Genomic DNA, 21,529 nt, shown 5'->3' on the forward strand with positions numbered 1-21,529 from the left:
TGTGCGCTGCAATGGAGAGCCCACGCACAGCAACAAAAGGTCCCATGTGCTTCAACAAAGATCCTGTGTGCCGCAACTAAGACCCAACGCAGGCAAGAATACAATAAATAAATAAATAAATAAATAAATAAATAATATATTTTTAATGTTAAAAAAAAAGAAAATAGAGAAAACTAACAAAACCAAAAGTTGTTTCTTTGAAAGGATCAACAAAATTGACAAACCTTTAGCTAGACCAGAAAAACCAATTATAAGGAAATACTGTGAACAATGGCATGCCAACAAATTAGATAACTTAGATGAAATGAAAAAATTCCTAGAAACCTACCAAACCTGATTCATGAAGAAATAGAAAATCTGAGTAGACTTAAACCAAGTACAGAGATTGAATTAGTCATTTTAAAACTCCCCACAAGTTAAGACTCTGTGCTTCTGCTGCAGGGTACACAAGTTTGATCGCTGGTCAGGGAACTAAGATTCCCGCTTAGGCCTAGATGACTTAATTGATGAGTTCTACCATATATATATGTTATATATATATATATAATATATATATTTATAGATATAATATATTATTTACATACTTATATACTATATAGATATAGATAGATAGATAGATAGATAGATAGATATTCTTTTTTTTTTTGGCCACGCGGCCTGTGGGATCTAGTTCCCTGACCAGGGATCAAACCCGGGCCCCCTGCATTGGAGGCATGGAGTCTTAACCACTGGACCAACAGGGAAGTTCCAAGTTCTACCATATATTTAAAGAAGACAGATACTCTTCCCAAAAATAGAAGAAGAGGGAACACTTCCCAACTCATCCTGTAAGGCCAGCAATACCCTGTTATCAAAACCAAGCAAAGACATCACAAGAAAAGAAAACTAGGGACTTCCCTGGTAGTCCATTGGGTAAGACCCCATGCTCCTAGTGCAGGGGCCCTAGGTTCGATCCCTGGTTGGGGAACTAGATCCTGCATGCATGCCACAATGAAGAGCCCATGTGCCTCAACTGAGATGTGGCAGAGCCAAAATATATTAATTAATTAATTAATTAATTAAAAGAAATAAAACTATAGAGCAATGTCTCTTAGGAACATAGAAGTAAAAATTCTCAACAAAATGCCAGCAAACTGAATCCAGCAACATAAAAAAGGATCATACACCATGACCAAATGGGACTTGCGGCGAGCCGCTTCTGACCAGCAGAATGACGAGTCACCACACGCAAGATTCTTCTCGTATCACACTTTATTGGAGCACAGCTTGGTTAAAGAAAAGATGGAAGGAAGACGCTACGCAGCAGAATATGGCAGGCTTTATACTGGCCAGCAGGTCCACACAATAGCCCTGGATTGGTGTGTGTCAGTACATGTGACAATATATTGCTACGCCTACAATCCACGGGATGCACGCGTGGCGCCTTACGCGGCACTCCCGGGTAGTGCAAGCAAAATGCAACAATGTAACTTCGCCTTCCTCTGGACCAAGAATCCAGCTCCTTCCTGGCGGCGTCCCACATCTCCCCCTTTTTGTTTAAGTCCTTAGACCACACGACGGTCGCCCGTACAAGTCTTGCCCCCAAGGGGACATGGCTGTTCAAGGGCTATTGTCATGGGCGGCAGAAATCACCCTCCCATAGTGTAATGCTGCTTACAGCGCGGGGTGCAAGGGCTGATTTCGCAGAGGCTCCCACTAGGAGTGCAATGGCTCATGGCCATCCTGTGCAGGGGCAACCACTAGGACTTATTTAGCAGGGAGATCCAGGCACCGGCAGGCTGGCCGTTTTCAATGGCCACCAAGGCTTGTATCAACATGATCTTCTGTGTGTGTGACTTACGTTTCAGACGACACACCAACCACAGGCAGAGTGTGATCCCCACTGCACAAAGGATGTCAAAAGCCCTTATGCCTACCCATTCTTTAAAGAAAAGAAAAGTAGAGGATAGCCATGAAGCAAAATTCCCAAAAGAGACAGGGTGTAACTCAGTAGTATTAAGATGAATAATCTGTAATCGTTGTTCAAACAGCAGTCTCTCTGCTTTTTTGGACCAATTTCCTTTTAAATATTCTCCAATCAATTTACTTTGGTTCAAGCGTCCTATAATTTTATAGGGAGTAACACAAAGATGATTAAATTTAGCAACACAACCAAGCTGAAGCATATCATACAATTCTTCAAAGGCATCCTCCAGCAAATCCATCCGTTGATTCAAAGATAAAATGCCAGCATGTAAATGTGTATTAAAGCGATTTTGATTTTCTAATGCTAGCGACGTTTGCTTTACTATATCGTTAATTACAGCAGCTGATTGTACCTGATTCACCATTGCTGCAGCAGCAGTGGCGGCCGCCGTCACAGAAGCAGTTAAGGCAATTATAAGTGCAGCAGTAATCCCAAAATCCCGCCGTTGCCTCACCAAATTAACTAATGGAAAAGTAGCGGGATCTGCCTTAACTGGAATGGGAACAAATGTAGGTATACGTAGTACTACAGCAGTCTGCACGATTGTTCCATTCCAACATTGTGAAATCCAGCAAGAAACGCCCTTATTACATCCTTCTGTATCATTAGACAATAAAAACATAAAAGGGGGTTGTACACATATCATAGCTGCAGGCTTGGAATAATTATGCAAAGAATTTAGTATATTACGTATTTTCAATTTATATATTTGACTTTTATTAGCTACCTTTAAATTAGCTAATTTAATTTCCCCGCTTACATTATACAAGGTGCCATTACTAGAATGAATCATGGCCAACGCAGAAAGATCCATGCTAGCGCCAGCATCATTAGTCACAACCCAAGAATAAAACGGCCACCCTTCAGAATACCAGGTAACATTAGGAGCATTACATTCTTTTCTGCCCGCAAAAGACTTTATATTAAATGATAATCGAAAACCATGGGCAACTTGCAACGATGCAAAATCTTTACCAGCACAAGATGTAAATACCGGAGGGAACCTAACATTTGGAACACAGGATAAAAAATTTAACGTATTATTTCCCCTGGTCTGATTAACTTTTTTATTCCTTACAGGAATCACTCCATCATGATAAAATAATAAAGTAGTCACATTCATTAACTCTGAGCCATTTGCTCCATCACCTGAGCCAGATTGAGCACCTAAAGATATTTTGGATAAGGCTTCAGACAGCATATTAAACGGCATTGGATTATGTTTCAATGGATTATCCCAGGCAACAAGTCTTTTCCATAACAAACCTATACAGCTTACATTTAAATCCCAACTAAAACAAAGGGTTCTATTAATTCTAACAGAACTGCCATTATATGATATCCAATCCATATTCTGTGGATCTATACAAGGAGTATACATAGAGCAATCACTAGCATATAAAATTGGGAGTACTCGACTCTTAGCATGGACTGTATTCATACTTTAATATCCTTTCCTTTAAAAGGTGTAATGGCTCGGCGGCATTCTTTTGTACATTGTTCATAAACAAGTTGTTTCACTAAAGGCATCGCCTCATTCACATTACCAAAAATTCTTCCCGCCGCTTCTATCATCCGGGCTACAAAATCAGAAAATGGCTCTGTGCCTCCCTGTATTATTTTTGTTAAATTCCTTGACATTTCCCCTTTATTTGGGAGGGCTTGCCAAGCACGCATATTAATCTCATTTATTTGATTATAAACTTGTACAGGGAACACAGTCTGGTTATTTATCCACTGTCCTTGGCCTAGTAACATATCTACATTCCAGGCAGGCTGCCCATTTGCAGCATTTTCCCTTGCTTGACTGTGAGCCAAATCAGAAACAATGGACTTCCAGTCTAAATATTGCCCCATCGTTAAACACGCACGAGCAATATCTTGCCAGTCAGTAGGGGTCAAGGCATTCCTTGTAAGCCGTTGCAAAAGCATAATGGTATAATTAGCAGAAATGCCATCTCGTTTGGAAGCTTCTGCAAGATCTCTAATTAATTTATGATCTATCATATCATAATATCGCTGGCGTGTAGCCGGGTCTTCAAATACTGGAAATGCATTGGACAAAGAAGAAAAAGGAACTTGGTACCAAGCCTCGCGGGGAATAAAAGTACTTTTCGGGGGAGGAATGGAAGGCGCAGAACGCCTAGGTTGAGCAGCATTCCCTAAGGCAGGGGACAAAGCCCCAAAAGGGCCATATTGCTCCTCCTCATATTTTGCAGCAGCTTCTGCCAACTCTGCAGCGTCAGCAGGATCCAGCTCCTCATCCTCTGATAAATACATGGCTTGCAAGCCAGACAATAGTGGATACAATGTTTCTCGCCCAGTCTCTTGGGCGTCTGGTTGTTTAGATTTTAACTTTTTCTTAACACACACTTTCTCGTTATTATCTACTAATTCTTTTTTTGTAGGCCTATCATCTGTAGCTTTATGACTGCCTGCTTCAGAAGCACTATCTTGATATGACCGCAAAACTTGCGTCGCTTGTTTCACTATGTCTGTACACTTTCCCTCCTTCAAACAAGATCTAACTAAATTCCACAAAGGGAAAGTCCCACAGCACAGCTTACCCTCCACATGAAAACGGTGCAAATCCTTTCCTAATTTCTCCCATGAAGGGATTGTCAAAGTACCTGAAACTCCAAACCATGGCGCTGCTTGATCTATATCATTCAGTAAACGGCCAATAGTCTTGTGAGATAACGTCAACCCCCGATCCCGTAGAAGTAGCTGTATCGGCTCATAAAAATTTGCCGTGGGGTTAACAGGAGTATTCCCCATCATGTACTTTTACTGACCTTCACTAAAAGATTAACACCATTACACACAACAAGATAGTGCAAGGCACAGAAGCTACGTACCGGCAAAATTACCGGTTCACTCCGTGTGTCGAGTTCTGAATCGGTCCTCCATGCAGGGCGCGAAGTTCCCGGGTTTCGGCACCACTTGCGGCGAGCCGCTTCTGACCAGCAGAATGACGAGTCACCACACGCAAGATTCTTCTCGTATCACACTTTATTGGAGCACAGCTTGGTTAAAGAAAAGATGGAAGGAAGACGCTACGCAGCAGAATATGGCAGGCTTTATACTGGCCAGCAGGTCCACACAATAGCCCTGGATTGGTGTGTGTCAGTACATGTGACAATATATTGCTACGCCTACAATCCACGGGATGCACGCGTGGCGCCTTACGCGGCACTCCCGGGTAGTGCAAGCAAAATGCAACAATGTAACTTCGCCTTCCTCTGGACCAAGAATCCAGCTCCTTCCTGGCGGCGTCCCACAGGGACTTATGCCAGGAATGCAAGATTGCTTTCCCAGCTGTAAATCAATATCATACAGCTTGTGTACAGAACAGATTTAACACAGCAGGCCTGCAACTTCTGTCCTTAGAACAACCTGCTTGCAAGGCTGACCCTTAGCTTCCAGGGTCCAGGTCAAGGATGTTTCCAGGACTTGACCCTGATACTATCCCTAAGTGATAACAATTGCTCATTTTTACCTTTTTGTACAAAAAAAGCAGCCACAACTACTGAAGCCCATGCTCCTAGAGCCCATGCTCTGCAGGAAGAAAAGCCACTGCAAGGACAAGCCTGTGCACCACAGTGAAGAGAAGCCCCCATTTGCCACAACTAGAGAAAGCCCGCGCGCAACAATGAGGACCCAACGCAGCCAAAAATAAAAAAATTTAAAAAAAAACAAACTTTAGTGCTTCAAATAATACCATCAAGAAAGTTGGAAAAGACAATCCACAGAATGAGAGAAAACATTTGCAAATCATATCTGTTAAAGGACTTGTATCCAGAATATATAAAGAATTCTTAGGGAATTCCCTGGGAGTCCAGCAGTTAGGACTCAGAGTTTTCACTGCCAGGGCCTGGTTCAATCCCGGGTCGGGGAACTAAGATCTTGCAAACCACAACAATAAAAAGACAAATAATCCAATTAATACGTGGACAAAGGATGTGAATAGACAGTTTTTATTTCAAAGATTTTATTTTTTTTATGAAGTTCAAGATATACTAATGGCCAATAAGCACAATTAAAGATGTTCAACGTCATTAGCCTTAGGAAATGCAAATCAAAACTACAATGAGGGGCTTCCCTGGTGGCGCAGTGGTTAAGAATCCGCCTGCCAATGCAGGGGACACGGATTCGAGCCCTGGTCTGGGAGGATCCCACATGCCTCGGAGCAGCTAAGCCCATGCACCACAACTACTGAAGCCCACGCACCTAAAGCCCATGCTCCGCAACAAGAGAAGCCACCGCAATGAGAAGCCCACGCACCGCAACGAAGAGTAGCCCCTGCTCACTGCAACTAGAGAAAGCCCATGTACAACAATGAAGACCCAATGCAGCCAAAAAAAAAAAAAAACTACAGTGAGCTAGCACTTCACACCCACTAAGATGGCTAAATCAAAAAGACAGACAATAACAAGTGTGTACAAGGATGTGGAGAAATTGGAACCTTCATACACTCTTGGTGGGAATGTAAAATGGCACAGCTACTTTGGAAAACAGTCTGGCAGTTCCTCAAAATGTTAAACAGGGATTTCCATGGCGGTCCAGTGGTTGGGACTCCGCACTTCCAGTGCAGGAGGTGAGGGTTCAATCCCTGGTCGGAAAAACTGCATGCTGCGTGATGCAGCCAAAAAAAAAAGAAAAGTTAAACATAGAGTATTTGTTCACCCAGTAATTCCACTTCTAGTTGTACACCCAAGAGAATTGAAAACATGTGTCCATAAAAAACTGTACATCAATGTTCATATCAACATTAAACATAATAGCCAAAAAGTGAAAACCCAAAATATCCATTAATGGTTGAATGAATAAATAAAACATGGTTCATTCATACAATGAAATATTACTTGGCCATAAAAAGGAATGAAGAACTGACACACACTACAACACGGATGAACCTCAAAAACGTGATGATAAGTGAAAGAAGCCAAACACAAAAGACCACAACTTGTATGATTCCATTTCTATGAAATGTCCAGAATAGGCAAATCTATGGAGTTAAAAAGTAGATTAGGGACTTCCCTGGTGGTCCAGTGGTTAAGAATCCGCCTTCTAATGCAGGGGACGCAGGATTGATCCCTTGTCAGGGAACTAAGATCCCGCATGTGGGGGCACAACTAAGCCCGCGCTCTGCAACTGCAGAGCCCATGCACTCTGGAGTCTGCGTGCCACAACTAGAGAGAAGCCCATGCACTGCAACGAAGAGCCCACACTCCGCAACGAAAGATCCCACGTGACTCAACTAAGACCTGACGCAGCAAAACATAAATAAATAAATAAATAAATATTTTTTGAAAAAAAGAAACTAAATTAGTGGTTGCCTAGGGTGAGGAATGTTGGGGGGTGTAGCTAAAGGTTATGAAGTTATTTATTTATTTATTTATTTATTTATTTATTTTGGCCACACCGCATGGCCTGTAGGATCTTAATTCCTCCACCAGGGATTGAACCTGTGCCCTTGGCAGTGAAAGCTCGGAGGAAACCATAAACAAGACCAAAAGACAGCCCTCAGAATGGGAGAAAATATTTGCAAATCAAGCAACTGACAAAGGATTAATCTCCAAACTTTATAAGCAGCTCATGCAGCTCAATATCAAAAAAACAAACAACCCAATCCAAAAATGGGCAGAAGACCTAAATAGACATTTTTTAAAAGAAGATATACAGACTGCCAACAAACACATGAAAGAATGCTCAACATCATTAATCATTAGAGAAATGCAAATCAAAACTACAATGAGATATCATCTCACACCAGTCAGAATGGCCATCATCAAAAAATCTAGAAACAATAAATGCTGGAGAGGGTGTGGAGAAAAGGGAACACTCTTGCACTGCTGGTGAGAATGTGAATTGGTACAGCCACTATGGAGAACAGTATGGAGGTTCCTTAAAAAACTACAAATAGAACTACCATATGACCCAGCAATCCCACTACTGGGCATATACCCTGAGAAAACCATAATTCAAAAAGAGTCATGTACCAAAATGTTCATTGCAGCTCTATTTACAATAGCCCAGAGATGGAAACAACCTAAGTGTCCATCATCGGATGAATGGATAAAGAAGATGTGGCACATATATACAATGGAATATTACTCAGCCATAAAAAGAAACGAAATTGAGCTATTTGTAATGAGGTGGATAGACCTAGAGTCTGTCATACAGAGTGAAGTAAGTCAGAAAGAGAAAGACAAATACCGTATGCTAACACATATATATGGAATTTAAGAAAAAAAAATGTCATGAAGAACCTAGGGGTAAGACAGGAATAAAGACACAGACCTACTAGAGAATGGACTTGAGGATATGGGGAGGGGGAAGGGTAAGCTGTGACAAAGCGAGAGAGAGGCATGGACATATATACACTACCAAACGTAAGGTAGATAACTAGTGGGAAGCAGCCGCATAGCACAGGGAGATCAGCTCGGTGCTTTGTGACTGCCTGGAGGGGTGGGATAGGGAGGGTGGGAGGGAGGGAGACGCAAGAGGGAAGAGATATGGGAACATATGTATATGTATAACTGATTCACTTTGTTATAAAGCAGAAACTAACACACCATTGTAAAGCAATTATACCCCAATAAAGATGTTAAAAAAAAAAAGAAAAAAAAAAGAAATTAAATTAGTGGTTGCCTAGGGTGAGGAATGTTTGGGGGTGTAGCTAAAGGGTGTGAAGTTATTTATTTATTTATTCATTTTGGCCATACCTCATGGCCTGTAGGATCTTAGTTCCTCCACCAGGGGTTGAACCTGCACCCTTGGCAGTGAAAGCTCAGAGTCCTAACCACTGGACCACCAGGGAATTCCCAATCTCACGTTTTAAAGGAACTGCTGTGATGCATGTATATGAGTGTGTATAAAAATGATCTGGTTGATGGTGATCTCTAGGGGAAAGGGATTACAGGAATCCTTAACTTTCTTGATTATCTCTTTCCACCACGTTTGGATTTCATGGATATCATGAATGTGTGTTTCTTTGTCATCAGGAAGGTGGAAGATACACATCTGGACAGCGAGTCCCAATGAGGCCAGCCTCCTCCCGGACTCAGCAGAGGAACCTCACGTGTCACCTGCGTCAAGGATGCTCCAGGTCCACACAGAACCCCGGCATCTCCCACCACGTTAGATTTTGCTCGACAAAACCTCTTTCACTCTTCCAAAGCATCCACGGCCTTCATATTTCCTCAAGAGGCCTCCCAGGAGGAACACTTCGATGGTGTCTCCCTGCCGACAAAGAAGAGCCCCAGGAGCTGGTGGCCCACAGCTGTGTGTGACGTGGAGTGACGTGGGGAGGGCCACGGCCACCAAAAGTTCTGAGGAAGGAAGCATCGTTCACAAAGACACCTGCCCCTGCCCTGGTGCAAATACCCATCTGTTTTCAGAGCCCACGGCTTTGCCAAGGGCTTTCCTGTTGGGTGTGGTCCTGCTTCAGCTCCACAACGTGGAAAATCATCATGGAGGCCACTTCAAGACGAAGGTGGGGCACGTTTGGGGAAGTTCCTGCTTCCTCAGGCTGAGCTGCCCCTGCGGTTCCAGCCGCCCCAGGTGTTTTCCGGGCAGGTGCCAGGTGGGCCTTCATGCTCCTTGGCCATCTGCTGCCGGGGTGTGGCTGTCCCATTAACAGAGCAGGCCGAAACCAGAGGCCTTGCTACACCCTCTGTTAGAGTTCCCTTTGCTGTTTTCCAACTTAAATTAAACCCAGTGTCCACAATCCCCAGGGCAGGTGTTGTTCAGGCCCTGGAAGCCAGCCTGACGGCTGCAGGAAGCCAGCACTGGGCAAACTCCACCGGGGTCGCCCACGTTCACCTGATGCAGGAGGAGAGGCAGACCCCGATGACAGCAGGTGCAACCCCTTCTCCTGTCTGATGGCACGGCAGGGAGACAGCCTGCAGGGAGCAGTGAGCCCATGTTCCCCACGAACTCCAGAGGCTGCTGCTTGCTAACAGGGCCGCATCCTCCCCAGCGGGCTCCTTGAATTGCAGGGGGAGCACATGGTGCAGGCTTCCTCCCACCAAGCTGGCCATGCAGCCTGCCGTCCAGCCATGGGACAGTGACAGCTCAGACACCCCCCACTGTCCTTCTGCCTATACATTTCCTGCAATAAACCTGATTTTATATCTTACTGTGTAGAGCTGCTGTGCGTCCACATGCCCTTTGCAGCAACAGATGGCCACCAGAAAGGCATACACTCCACATGTCTCAGTGCCACGTGGTAGGAAGTGATGGAGTTTGGCTGGGCAGAGGGAAGCCTCCACACCTGGGGCAGAGTCTGGTCACCTGGCCCAGGTGCCCGCTGGACTAGGACCCACCTAGTCCTAGTGGTGGGAGTCCTCGGAAAGGTTGCTGAGGGGTCTGCTCCCAGCGCACGGGGGGACAGTGCAGCTTCTGCTGGCCATTCCCCAGCCCCCGTGGAGCTGAAAGAGAGGCCTTGATCCTCTGCTGATTCATCCCAAGTCCTCCCTGACTTGTTTTCATAAGCTGTGGCAAGCTTGAAGTGGAACTGGCACCCCCAAGCCAGGGCAACCTTGACCCCCAAGACCCTGGCTACCTTCCCAGGCAGGTAACTGTCCCATCTCTTGACCCGACTACCGGCTCCATGGGGCCCTCACCCACCAGCCTGGCCAGCAGTCATGGAGATGGTCCAGCAACGTGACAGCCCACCTCCCAGGTAGGAGGCAGGAACCTGCCAAGAGACCCATCATGCTGCTGGCCGCCTGCAGTGGACACACAACACAGGGGCTATGTTTCGGGCAGTGCTCTTGGCCATGGAGCACGCTGCCCCGAGAGAGTGAACTGCCCATGGCCAAGGCCAAAGACAGCCCTGTGGGAACAGATGCACCCCAATCCCAGACCCACAGATGTGCACATCCACGGGAGGTGACCACACTTATAGAACGGCACCTGAACTTAAAAGGACAGTCAAGTCTGTGCCAGCACCAGCTGGGTCTCTGCTCAGTCCCACACAAAGAGGAACCTCACACAGGCCTGAAGTGCCCGGAGAGAAGCACCGAGTCCCAGCAGCCAATGTCACCCAAACGCCTGCAGGGTCACTGGTTTCCCACCCTCCACAGTAGGGCTTCCACGGGGCGCAGGGTAGGCGACTCCAAATCTCGAGTCCCATGACTGTCACCTTGGCTGGGCTCCAGGCCCAGAGTCAGAGGAAGGACTCAGGCTTGTCCCTCTGCCCCCATGCTCACATTGACCAGGGCCCAGCCACTCATTCTCATCTCTGCACCTGCTTTGACCTTAGAGGGCAGGTGGATGGTCCATGTTGCTCGGACCGAGGACTCCCCAATGGACATGAATTTGGATACTGCTGCCGCCTTGGGTAGCCCCATGGCCACTCACCACCCACCACCAAGCCCCAGAGGCTCCCCATCATACAGCCACTTCCTCCACGGTTCCAGAGCCAGCAAGATGTCCCCTGCCCTATCCCTGTCACAGAGCAAAGTGCACAGAGGCAAGTCCCTCTTGGAAGCTGGCCCCTGGTGGACAGCGACAGCTGGGCGTGGTCCTGCCCTCCTCCTTCCCTATTTCCACTCTGCTGCTAGTTCCCCCAATAAACCCTGTTTCATTATGTCTGCACCACGTGGAGCCACTAATATATCTCTGTGTCTCTTTGGGTGATGGCACAACAACATCTCAATTATGAAATCTGAAATAAAAAGTTCATAAGGAGCAGCGAGACTGCCAAAAAGTTACTCAAATTTTAAAAATGGGCCAGCGGCTGGCTCTAGGGTCCCCAGCCCTCAGTCTTGTCCCTGGGGTTGTGAGGTGAGCGTCACTGAAATGCTTCTCCTGGCCCAGCTCCCCCTGCCCACCCAGCCCAGCCTCCTGTCCCCATGTCCTCTGTCGAGATGGCTCCTGCTGGGTAGCACCAAGGACTTCCTTGTCACTAAATTCTAGCACCAAGGACTTCCTTGTCACTAAATTCAGCGGGTGCATCTCAGAGTTCACCGCCTGCACTGACTGCCCCTCCTTAAGCCCTGCAGACCTGAAGGTGGCTCCCAGGTTCTCTGCATCTCCTTTGAGGGCTCCTTGGTTCCCACCCAACCGATAAGCAAGGTGGTTGGTGTTCTGGGGACTGGACCTCAGCCCTTTTCTGAACAGCCATTTTCAGGGTTCACAGTTTGTCAATCTGCAGCCCCAGCTCTGCCCTCCCTTCTGCAACCAAACCTGTGTGTCCAGCTGCCCCCAGGACCTTGACCCTGGATATCCCACGGTCACCAGCAGCAAAGGTGGAGAAGGGGAGTGTCCTCAACATCCCCCTCCTCTGACAGCTCCACCACATAAGTAGAAACCCAGAGCCGTCCTTAACACCACCCTGCCTGTCCCTAGGTCCCGTCAGCTATCAGTGCCACAAGTGCCACCCTAGTTCTTTCTTTCTTTAGTAACAGCTTTATTGAGATACAATCCACACACCATAGAGTTCACCGACTCAAGTGTACGATTCAGTGACTGTTAGTACATTCAGAGTAGGGCCTCCGTCACCTCTATCTAATTCCAGAACATTTCATCACCCCGAAAAGAAACCTCAGACCCATTAGAAGTCACTACCTCTGCGGTTTCTTTCCCTATGTGTTAAGGCTGATGGGGTTCCTTCCTCTGGTGCTGGGAGAATTTGGGGAATCCAGGTGTCTTAGTCCACTCAGCTTGCCATAATATACCATAGGCCCCAGAGGGGGGATCTTAAACAACAGACATTTATTTCTCACAGTTCTGGAGGCTGGAATTGTGAGGTCAGGGTGCGGGCATGGTTGAGTTTTGGTGAGAGCTCTCTTCCTGGTTTACAGTTGGCCACCTTCTTACTGTGTCCTCACATGGGGAGCGGAAGGGGGGTAGGCCTAGCTAACTTTCTGGCCTCTTCGTATAAGGCACTAACACATCATGAGGGTTCCACCCTGACTGGAACACCTCCCAAAGGTCCCACCTCTTCATGTTATCACATTGGGATTAGGGTTTCAACATGTAAATTTGGGGGGGACACAAACATTCAGTCCATAGCACTAGTAAGGCACACATATGGTAAAGAAGACTGTTAGTCAATCCTTGTATTAATAAACATCCCTGGGCTTCCCTGGTGGCGCAGTGGTTGAGAGTCCACCTGCCGATGCAGGGGACACGGGTTCGTGCCCCGGTCTGGGAAGATCCCACATGCCGCGGAGCGGCTAGGCCCGTGAGCCATGGCCGCTGAGCCTGCGCGTCCGGAGCCTGCTCCGCAATGGGAGAGGCCACAACAGTGAGAGGCCCGCGAACCGCAAAAAAAAAAAAAAAATAGAAAAATAAACATCCCCATCCCTAGGCCCCTGAGTCACCTAGAGCCCCAACCCTTCACCTTTGTGACCACTGCAGCATCCAGTGTCCCCTCTGCAATCTGTCCCCATGATAGCCAAGGGCTTTTCTAAAATGCAACCCCAGCATACAACACCTGCCCCAGGTGTTCTCTCCCAGGTGTCCATATCAGGTGTGATTACCTGGTTCAAGGACCAGAAGCCAGAGGTACCCAAGGGAGTCTCTGGAGACAAAGGGCAGGGCGGCTGCCAGCCTCAGGCTGCATCCTCATCACAGCTCTGCAGAGCCCAGCCTCTCCTGGCTGTCCACCCTACTGTTCCCCTGAGGGCTCCGAGGGCACTAGAACAGCCCCTCAGCCTTCTCCCATTAAAAAAAGGCTCTGGCTGCTGGAAGGGCTGTTCAGGGTAACCATGGGGAGTTGGACCTCAGTTGAGAGAGCTATTAGTCCAAGTAGGAGATGGTGGTGGCTCGGACTAGAGAACTAGCAGCAAGGATGGAAAAGTGACAAGAAATAAGTAACATGTTATGAGTTGAATTGTGTCCCCCCAGAATTCACATGTTGAAATCCTAACCCCTAGTACCTCAGAATGTGACCTTATTTGGAAATAGGTCGTTGCAGATGTGATTAGTTTAGACGGGATCCTACTGCAGTAGGTTGGGCCCCTAATCCAACATGACTGGTGTCCGTATAAAAAGGGGAAATTCAGACACAGACATTCACACAGGGAGAATGCCATGCGGAGGAAAGGCAGAGACTGGGGTGATTAGTGGCTTCTAGGAGCCAGGGAATGCCAGTGACGGCCAACAAGGCACCAGAAGCTAAATGAGAGGCATGGAACATTCTCCCTCCCAGCTCTCAGAGGAACCAGCCTTGGAGACAAGAACTGTATGAGGGTGGGGGGAATGTATTAGTCCAGGTAAGTTGTGCCAGCTGCTGTAACAAGCAAGCCCCTGATCTCAGTGGCTTAACACATAGATATTTATTTCTCCACTCATGCAGAATCCCATGCTGATACTTCTAGTTGGTGGGCTCCTTCTACAAGGTCGCTAGAGAATCTGGCTCCTTCCACCCTCCCCTAGGCCCTAGGTATCCCCTCCATCTAGTTGGTGAATGAAGGAGATAGAAACTGAGGCTATTGTAGACCAGACCTGGCTGGGGTCTACATCAGTGCTTTTCAAACTTTAACACCTGGGGATCTTGTTAATGCAGGCTCTGATGAAGGAGGCATGGAGTGGGGTATGAGAATCTGCATTTCTAACAAGCTCCCTGGTGATGTCAGTGCTGTTGATCTGGGCCCTTGCTTTGAGAATTGAGGAGTGAGAGGCATCACTCCTGCCCATGCCTCATAGCCAGAGCTCACTCCTGTGGCTATACCTAATGCAAGGGAAGCAGGGAAATGAAGTTCAGCTGTTTGTGCAGGAGCTGGAGGAGCCAGGGTCAGTAAACAGGCAGGGGGCAGGTAGGGGCCAGGCAGTAGGGACCCAGCCCTCCCACGACAGTGGTACCATTGCTGCGGGGAGACCAGGGGGAGGTCCTGCCTGAGACCATGGGCCCCTCGGCAGGCAGCCTTTCTGAACTCCCTGGAAGTGGTGGGGGCGAGAGCCCAGGCCTTCCTTAGTTCAAGGTTCTGTGAGCCACCTGGGACTGGAGCTTGCAGTGGGGATACTGCCTCTCATCTTGGTGCCTGAGTCCTGGAACTGAGCACCCCCTTCTTTTCATCCAATACCCCTTTTGCAGGAGATCAGCCTGGCAGTGGGGGCCCAAAGTACAGTGGACCAGATGGACAGCCCTTTTTAATCAACCCTCCTGCCAGAAAAGGGGTCAGTTCTTCCTCCACTCCACCACTGACCTTCCTTCTGCACGAGGGGTCCTGGTCGTCTTTGTCCTCCACCCCGCCCTTTTCTCAGGTGACTCCTGGGAGCAAGGCTCCCCATGCACCCCCATCACCCAGGCCTGCTGCACCAGGATGCTGTCCCTGGGCCAGAGCCTAGGACAATGCCACGGAGCCACAGCAGCCCCCAAGCTCACAAGCAGAAGGGAGAAGGGGGCCAGGTCCATGGGTTTTACTACTCCCTCTTTAGATGGGTTCCCTGCGCTGGGCTAGCCTGCGCTGGTGAGACTCCCAGTCCATTGCTCAGCAGGGCCAGGAAACTGGGAGGTGATCCCGGGCCAGCGTGGCAGCTGAGAGGGTCCCCCCAGGAGGCAACCTGGGCACTGGCCTCCAGCCTCAGCCAGCCAACTGCGTTGGGATAACGCCCCCCCCACACACACACACCTCCCCCCAGCCTGTGTATGAGGCACAGGCTCATTCGAAGCGAGGTCTTCGCGGGTCCAGTCACCACCACCAGCACTGTGGCTTTCCTAGAATCTTCTCTGCGCCCCCGATCTGGGGCGGGGGAGGAGTACGGCGGGTACTGACAGAGCGGAGACAGGTCCTTGCAGGCTGGACAGCCTGGTGGGGGACTGGTGAGGGGTGGGCAGGCCGGACTGGGAGGCAAGATATCAGGGCCGGGCGGGCCGCTCTGGGCCCCAGGCCACCACCCATCTCCTTCCCGGTCCCCGCCCCCGCCCTCCCACGCACCTGCGCTGGCCTCTCCCCAAGCCCTGGGGGCAGCCGGCGGGCGCTGCTGGGAGATCAGAGGACTCGGAGGAGTCGGGCCCAGGGGGAGGGGGCGGGGAATTTCCCCCCACGCCTGCCTGGGCCTGCTCCCCCTCCCCCTTCCCCGCCAGGTGGGGGGGGCACCGCTAGGGGAATTCCACCGCGCTGCGAGGGCTCCGGCGAGCCTGGGCTGGGGGTCCTAGGGAGAGGAGGAGGAGAGGAGGGAACAGGCTGGGACCAGGGGCGCAGCTGCCTTCCTCCCCAGACACCAGCTGCCCCTGCCTGTCCCAGACTGAGCGGCCACCATTCCAGCCCGTGGGGCGGGTGCGGGGGCAGGGAGTGGCGCTTCCTCAGGCCAGAGGCGTCGGGACCTGGGAAGGGAGAGGCGTGAAGATCCGAAAGAGGGTGTGCGTGTGAGCGTCTCACAATGAATGGGTGACTGAGTGGGAGAGCGTGCCTGCACTTCATTCAAGGGTGTCTGTGAGCTGGGGACTCCGGGTGCCCCGGGGACGTGTGGCCTCAGGAGAGGGTCCTGTGTCTCCCCCATTAGGGTCGTTCTGTCTACCAGCCTGGCCGGGCCTCCTCCACACGCTCCCGCAGGAACCTTCACCGACCCTGAGAGGAGGAAGGGAGGGGAGGCGCGCTCCGGGACACAGAGGGTCCCGGAGATGGGGGGCGGGCGTGGGAGGCGTCTGGACCTGCTGCCTCCGCTCCAGTCTCGGGCGGGGCTTCCCTGCCTCGGTGGGGGGGGGGGGGACCCGTGGGGAGGGACGCCAGGGGGGCAGGAGACAGCGCGTCGGAGACCTGGGCGAGGGAGACTCAGAGAGCAAGAGGCAGAGGGAGGGGGCGGGTGTGGAAGCCGAGGCAGGACCCCGAGCCCGGAGAGGCAGAGACGGAGAACATCCCTGGCCAGAGATCGTCCCCCCGGGGAGACTCCCAGTAGGGGCCGGGGCAGAGAGACGCCTTCAGGGCCAGAAACCCTAGGAGGCAAATACCCCTGGGAGATATTACCGCCACCCCCCGCCCCAGATAGAGAGCGCCTCGCAGAGCGGGGACGAGGACAGACTGTCAGAGGACAACGCCCCCCAGGCCTCCTGGGAGACCCCGGAGCAACCCCAGGGGCGACAAGGGCCTTGTGAGGGCCAGGGCGACCTCTTCTTGGTTGGGGGCGATGGGGACACGGGCCCCGCAGGGCCTCCTCCTCCTTCTCTTGCTCCGGCTGCTGCTGCCACGCGGGACCTCAGCTGGGAGCCTGCATAACCCAGGTGAGTCGCGGCCCGGCGACTGGGCCGAGGTCACCATTCCCTCCTCGGCCTCCGCGCCTAGAACCCGAGTCCCACTGGCGAGGGGGCAGAGCAGGTGGTGGCAGCAGCTGAGCAGCCCGAGGGCCCCGTGGGCGCCGGGGGCGCTGGCTGGGGAGCTGGGTGGGAGTTGGCATCGGAGTGTGGGGTGAGGATGCCCGGCAAGGGTCAGGACCTCCCAGGCCCCGCCGTCGCCGTGCAGGCCTGTCCGAGTGCTTCCAGGTGAATGGCGCAGACTACCGCGGCCACCAGAACCGCACGGGCCCGCGCGGGGCTGGCCGCCCGTGCCTCTACTGGGACCAGACGCAGCAGCACAGCTACAGCAGCGCCAGCGACCCCCACGGCCGCTGGGGGCTGGGCGCGCACAACTTCTGCCGGTGAGGGGCGGGGCCTTCGCTGGGGCGGAGCTGGGTGCACTATTACAGGCGTTGGCCCGGAGCTGGGCCTCGGCATGGGCGGAGCGGAGGTCTCTGCTGTGCCGGCACAGGGGCCATCTCGAGGGCCTGGGGGCGGGGCTTAAGCGTGGGGTAGAACCTTTTCTGACCTGGGTCGGGCCGTAGGCGCATAACTTCTGCAGAGCCTCAGGTCAGGCCTGGGCACTCAAGGCGCCCATAAGGGCGTGGCGTAGTCAGAGGGCAAACCCTGGAGTGAGGGGCCGGGCCCTTGGCTCACATCTTCTTTTGAGACACATCTACTGGTGGTGACGGAGGGATTGGGGGTTCAGAGCCACAGTTTCGGTCTGAAGCGGCAGGGACCGAGCTGCGCGGGACGACACTTCCCTGCTGAACCGCAAAGCTTAGGGCTCATCACTTCTGCTTTAAAGCAGGATTCCAAGACAAGGGACTTGGCTGAGGCCCATGGCTGGGTGGAGGACTAATACTACAAATGGCCTCAAAGTCTTCATAGCCTAGCAACAGCTGAAGACCTAAAATCAGCCCCCAGGGCCCTTTAATGACTTCCCAGCGTACACTCGGAAGTCGACATCCATTCTGGTGGGCAAACCAGAATTTGCTCGAACACACACGGTGGCCATTTTGAGAATAAGCCGTGGGTCAGGGCTGGAATTTGCCATTCTTGGGACAGGAGGATCCCAACTATTTCTCCTGTACCAACAGTAACCCAGATGGTGATGTGCAGCCATGGTGCTACGTGGCCGAGACAGAGGAGGGCATCTACTGGCGCTACTGCGATATCCCCACGTGTCATAGTGAGTGGGCCGGGATGGACAAGGGTGGAAGCCGGGCTGCCTGGGCAGAGTTCGCTTTTGGAGGCGCCTCACTGAGCCTGACTCTGCTGCCCCCTCAGTGCCTGGGTACCTGGGCTGCTTCGTGGACTCCGGGGCACCCCCGGCCCTCAGCGGCCCCAGCGGCACCTCAACAAAGCTCACTGTCCAGGTGTGCCTTCGCTTCTGCCGCATGAAGGGCTACCAGGTATTGCCCACCTGCCCAGACCGGTGGTGACCCCTGACCTTGACCTCAGGACCAAATCAACTTCGAACTCTGAGGCCAAACCTTGACACTAATTTCTGAACCCCCAGCCCGATTCCCACTTCCGACCCCAACCCCTGGCTCCCACTACCCCACCCCCACCCCAGCCCCTGTCTCGGTGGTCACCCAGTCTGTGCTCCCAGTTGGCGGGCGTGGAGGCTGGCTACGCCTGTTTCTGTGGCTCTGAAAGCGACCTGGCCCGGGGACGCCCGGCTCCGGCCACCGACTGTGACCAGATCTGCTTTGGCCACCCGGGCCAGCTGTGCGGCGGTGATGGGCGCCTGGGCATCTACGAAGGCGAGGAGTGGGCAGGGATGAGGGGCCCGGGTGAGGGGAAGAGTCTGAGTGAGACTCAGCGATGCCGTGACAGGGGGCGGGATCTGGGAAGGGAAGGCGGTAGGTTGGGGGCGGGGCTTAATAAAGGGATTGGGTTGAGGACTGGGCCCGAAAACGGGACTGGGCTGAACCTGGGGCCAGGGGTCTGGGTCTGAGGACGGGACCTGAGAAAGAAATTGTTTGAGGGCGAGACTTGAGGAGGGAATTAATAGTTTGACAGCGGGGCCTATGGAAAGGGTTAGACGGGGTCGGAGGAGGGAGTTGGGCTGAACCTGGGGTGGAGGCGGGGTCCGAAGATGAGGCTGGTCTGTCTGGGGCGGGGCCTAGCTGGGAAGGGGCGGGGCTCTATGTAGAAGGAGGAGCCCGCCGGTCTCCGGGTTCTGACCGCCGGCCCCGCCCACAGTGTCCGTGGGCTCCTGCCAGGGGAACTGGACTGCACCTCAAGGTGTCATCTACTCCCCGGACTTCCCGGACGAGTACGGGCCGGACCGGAACTGTAGCTGGGCGCTGGGCCCCCCGGGCGCCGCGCTGGAGCTCACCTTCCGCCTCTTCGAGCTGGCGGACCAGCGCGACCAGCTGGAGCTGCGCGACGCCGCCTCGGGCAGCCTGCTCCGCGCCTTCGACGGCGCCCGCCCGCCGCCGCCGGGGCCGTTGCGCCTGCGCTCCGTCGCACTGCTGCTCACCTTCCGCAGCGACGCTCGCGGCCATGCGCAGGGCTTCGCACTCACCTACCGCGGTGAGGCCCCGCCGCGTCCCCCCTCAGCCCGCTCCCCCGCCAGCCTGCCTCACACCCCTCTCCGCAGGGCTGCAGGACGCTGACGACCCTGCGCCCCCCAAGGGCTCGGCCCAGACCCCTGCAGGGCCCCCCGACGGGGCCAACGTGAGCTGCAGCCCCCGGCCTGGAACTCCAGAGGCCGCGATTGGGGGTGAGACGGGCGTGGGAGGCGGGAGAGAGTTTGGGGAACAGACCCTTCCAGCCCTGTCCTCACCGCACTCGTGTGCTCGCAGCCCAGGTCTTCTTGACGGTGACGGCCGTCTCAGTGCTGCTGCTGCTGCTGCTGTCCCTGCTGCGCCTGCTGCGCGGACGGTGCGCGCTCTGGGGCAGGACCTGAGGGCGGACCTTGCCGGGAGCCTGACGCCCCACCCCGGTGCCCCGGGGCGTGGGGGGCCCTGGTGGGAAGCTAGGGCCCACGACGGGAACAGGGCTGGAAGGAACTCCTGGGTTCGAGGGACGAGGATTACGCGTTCGAGGGACGCGTGGGATCACAAGCGAAGCAAGGTGCTGGAGTGAGGTTGGTTGGGGGTTCGGCTGACGTCTGCTCCCTCTCTAGGAGCTGCCTGCTGGCTCCGGGTAAAGGGCCCCCAGCGTTGGGGCCTTCCCGGGACCCCGCAAGAAGCTGGGCCGTTTGGTACCGCCGGCCTCGAGGGGTCGCCCTGCCCTGTCCTCCCGGGGACCCCCAGGTTGAGAGTCTAACCGCGAGTTACCGGCCATTGAGCGCCTCCAGCCAGAGTTCCCTGCGCTCACTCATCTCTGCTCTCTGACTCGGGACCCCCAGGGTCCACTGGACCCTCCTGCAGCGGGATAGACTCCTGAGACCCTTTGCCACACACTGCCTACCTTGGCCTTCTGCCCCTTTGAAGTTTGGCAGCTCGGCCTCTAGTCATCTCAAGGAGGCCAGACGTTGGACAGGAAGCATCTGGTGCTATTATTGGGAACTTCACCTGACCCTCGGGGTCCAGATGGTCAAGGCAAAAGGGCAAGAGGAATTCGACTTCCCTCATAAACCTGGATACCTGGGTCTTTGAGCCCCTTCTGGGGTGGTTCTGGACTGCTGCCCAAAGTGAAATGTGAGAGGTCAACAAAAGTGGTCAAAAGACTAATCATAGGTTTTGAATAAAAGACCTATTTTGGTACAGGGCTCCGGAATTTCTTATGTGTGGGAAGAGCTATGAGGGTACAGTGCCAAGAGTGGTTGTGTACATGCAAGTTAAAGGCGTTCATCGCAAAGAGTTTCATGTAGCAGCCTGGAATGCAGAGGAACCGCGGAGGCGGAAGGATGAGTGGGCGGGGTCCTGGAGAAGGGGAGGAGGTGGAGGCCGGTTGTCAGCAGGGTTAAGCAGAAGAAGGGATGCCTTCGTAGACCTGATTTAGGATGAACCCTGGTGGGGACCGAACTTTCTTCCCTGGCCTCCTGCCCTCTCTCCCTCTCCGTTTCCTGCCCGTCCTGGGCGGGGCCGAAGATGCGCCTTTGGCTTGAACAGTGAGCGACTTTGGCCCAGACCAAGCTCGAAGAAGCCTGGCCCGAAGGGCAGGGCCTCACTGGAGGGCTCCGGGCACGTCAGGCACACCCCTAGAGGCCCGGGCATCTCGGCACGCCTTGCTGCGCTCCGGGGAAGTCGGGCGAGTGGAGATATCACCCGTGGAGTAGGGGCGCGCCGGCTCTAGACCTGGCCCGTCCGAAAATCCCGGGTCGGCAGCACCTTGGACAGAGACCGGGCTGTGGGGTGCTGCAGGGTGGAGGGGCT

The 21,529-nt window shown here is 52.7% G+C and overlaps 1 protein-coding gene across 4 annotated transcripts; it reads left to right on the forward strand.

Moving 5' to 3' along the window:
* The first annotated feature begins 16,918 nt into the window (after positions 1 to 16,918).
* On the forward strand, positions 16,919 to 20,833 carry KREMEN2 (kringle containing transmembrane protein 2). 4 transcript variants are annotated; one of them, XM_079944415.1, is made up of 9 exons: positions 16,919 to 17,144; positions 17,383 to 17,557; positions 18,296 to 18,387; positions 18,486 to 18,610; positions 18,811 to 18,964; positions 19,407 to 19,739; positions 19,807 to 19,929; positions 20,012 to 20,090; positions 20,335 to 20,833. In XM_079944415.1, the coding sequence occupies exons 1-9, from the start codon at positions 17,051 to 17,053 to the stop codon at positions 20,543 to 20,545; spliced, it is 1,386 nt and encodes a 461-aa protein (XP_079800541.1). In that variant the 5' UTR covers positions 16,919 to 17,050; the 3' UTR covers positions 20,546 to 20,833. The 4 variants fall into 4 exon arrangements, with proteins under 4 accessions (XP_079800541.1, XP_079800542.1, XP_079800543.1 ...); XM_079944416.1 differs by having other exon boundaries at positions 18,928 to 18,964; XM_079944417.1 differs by lacking the exon at positions 20,012 to 20,090.
* The last annotated feature ends 696 nt before the right edge of the window (positions 20,834 to 21,529 follow it).

Source organism: Stenella coeruleoalba (assembly GCF_951394435.1).
Source record: "Stenella coeruleoalba genome assembly, chromosome: 15".
Taxonomy (NCBI): Eukaryota; Metazoa; Chordata; class Mammalia; order Artiodactyla; family Delphinidae; genus Stenella; species Stenella coeruleoalba.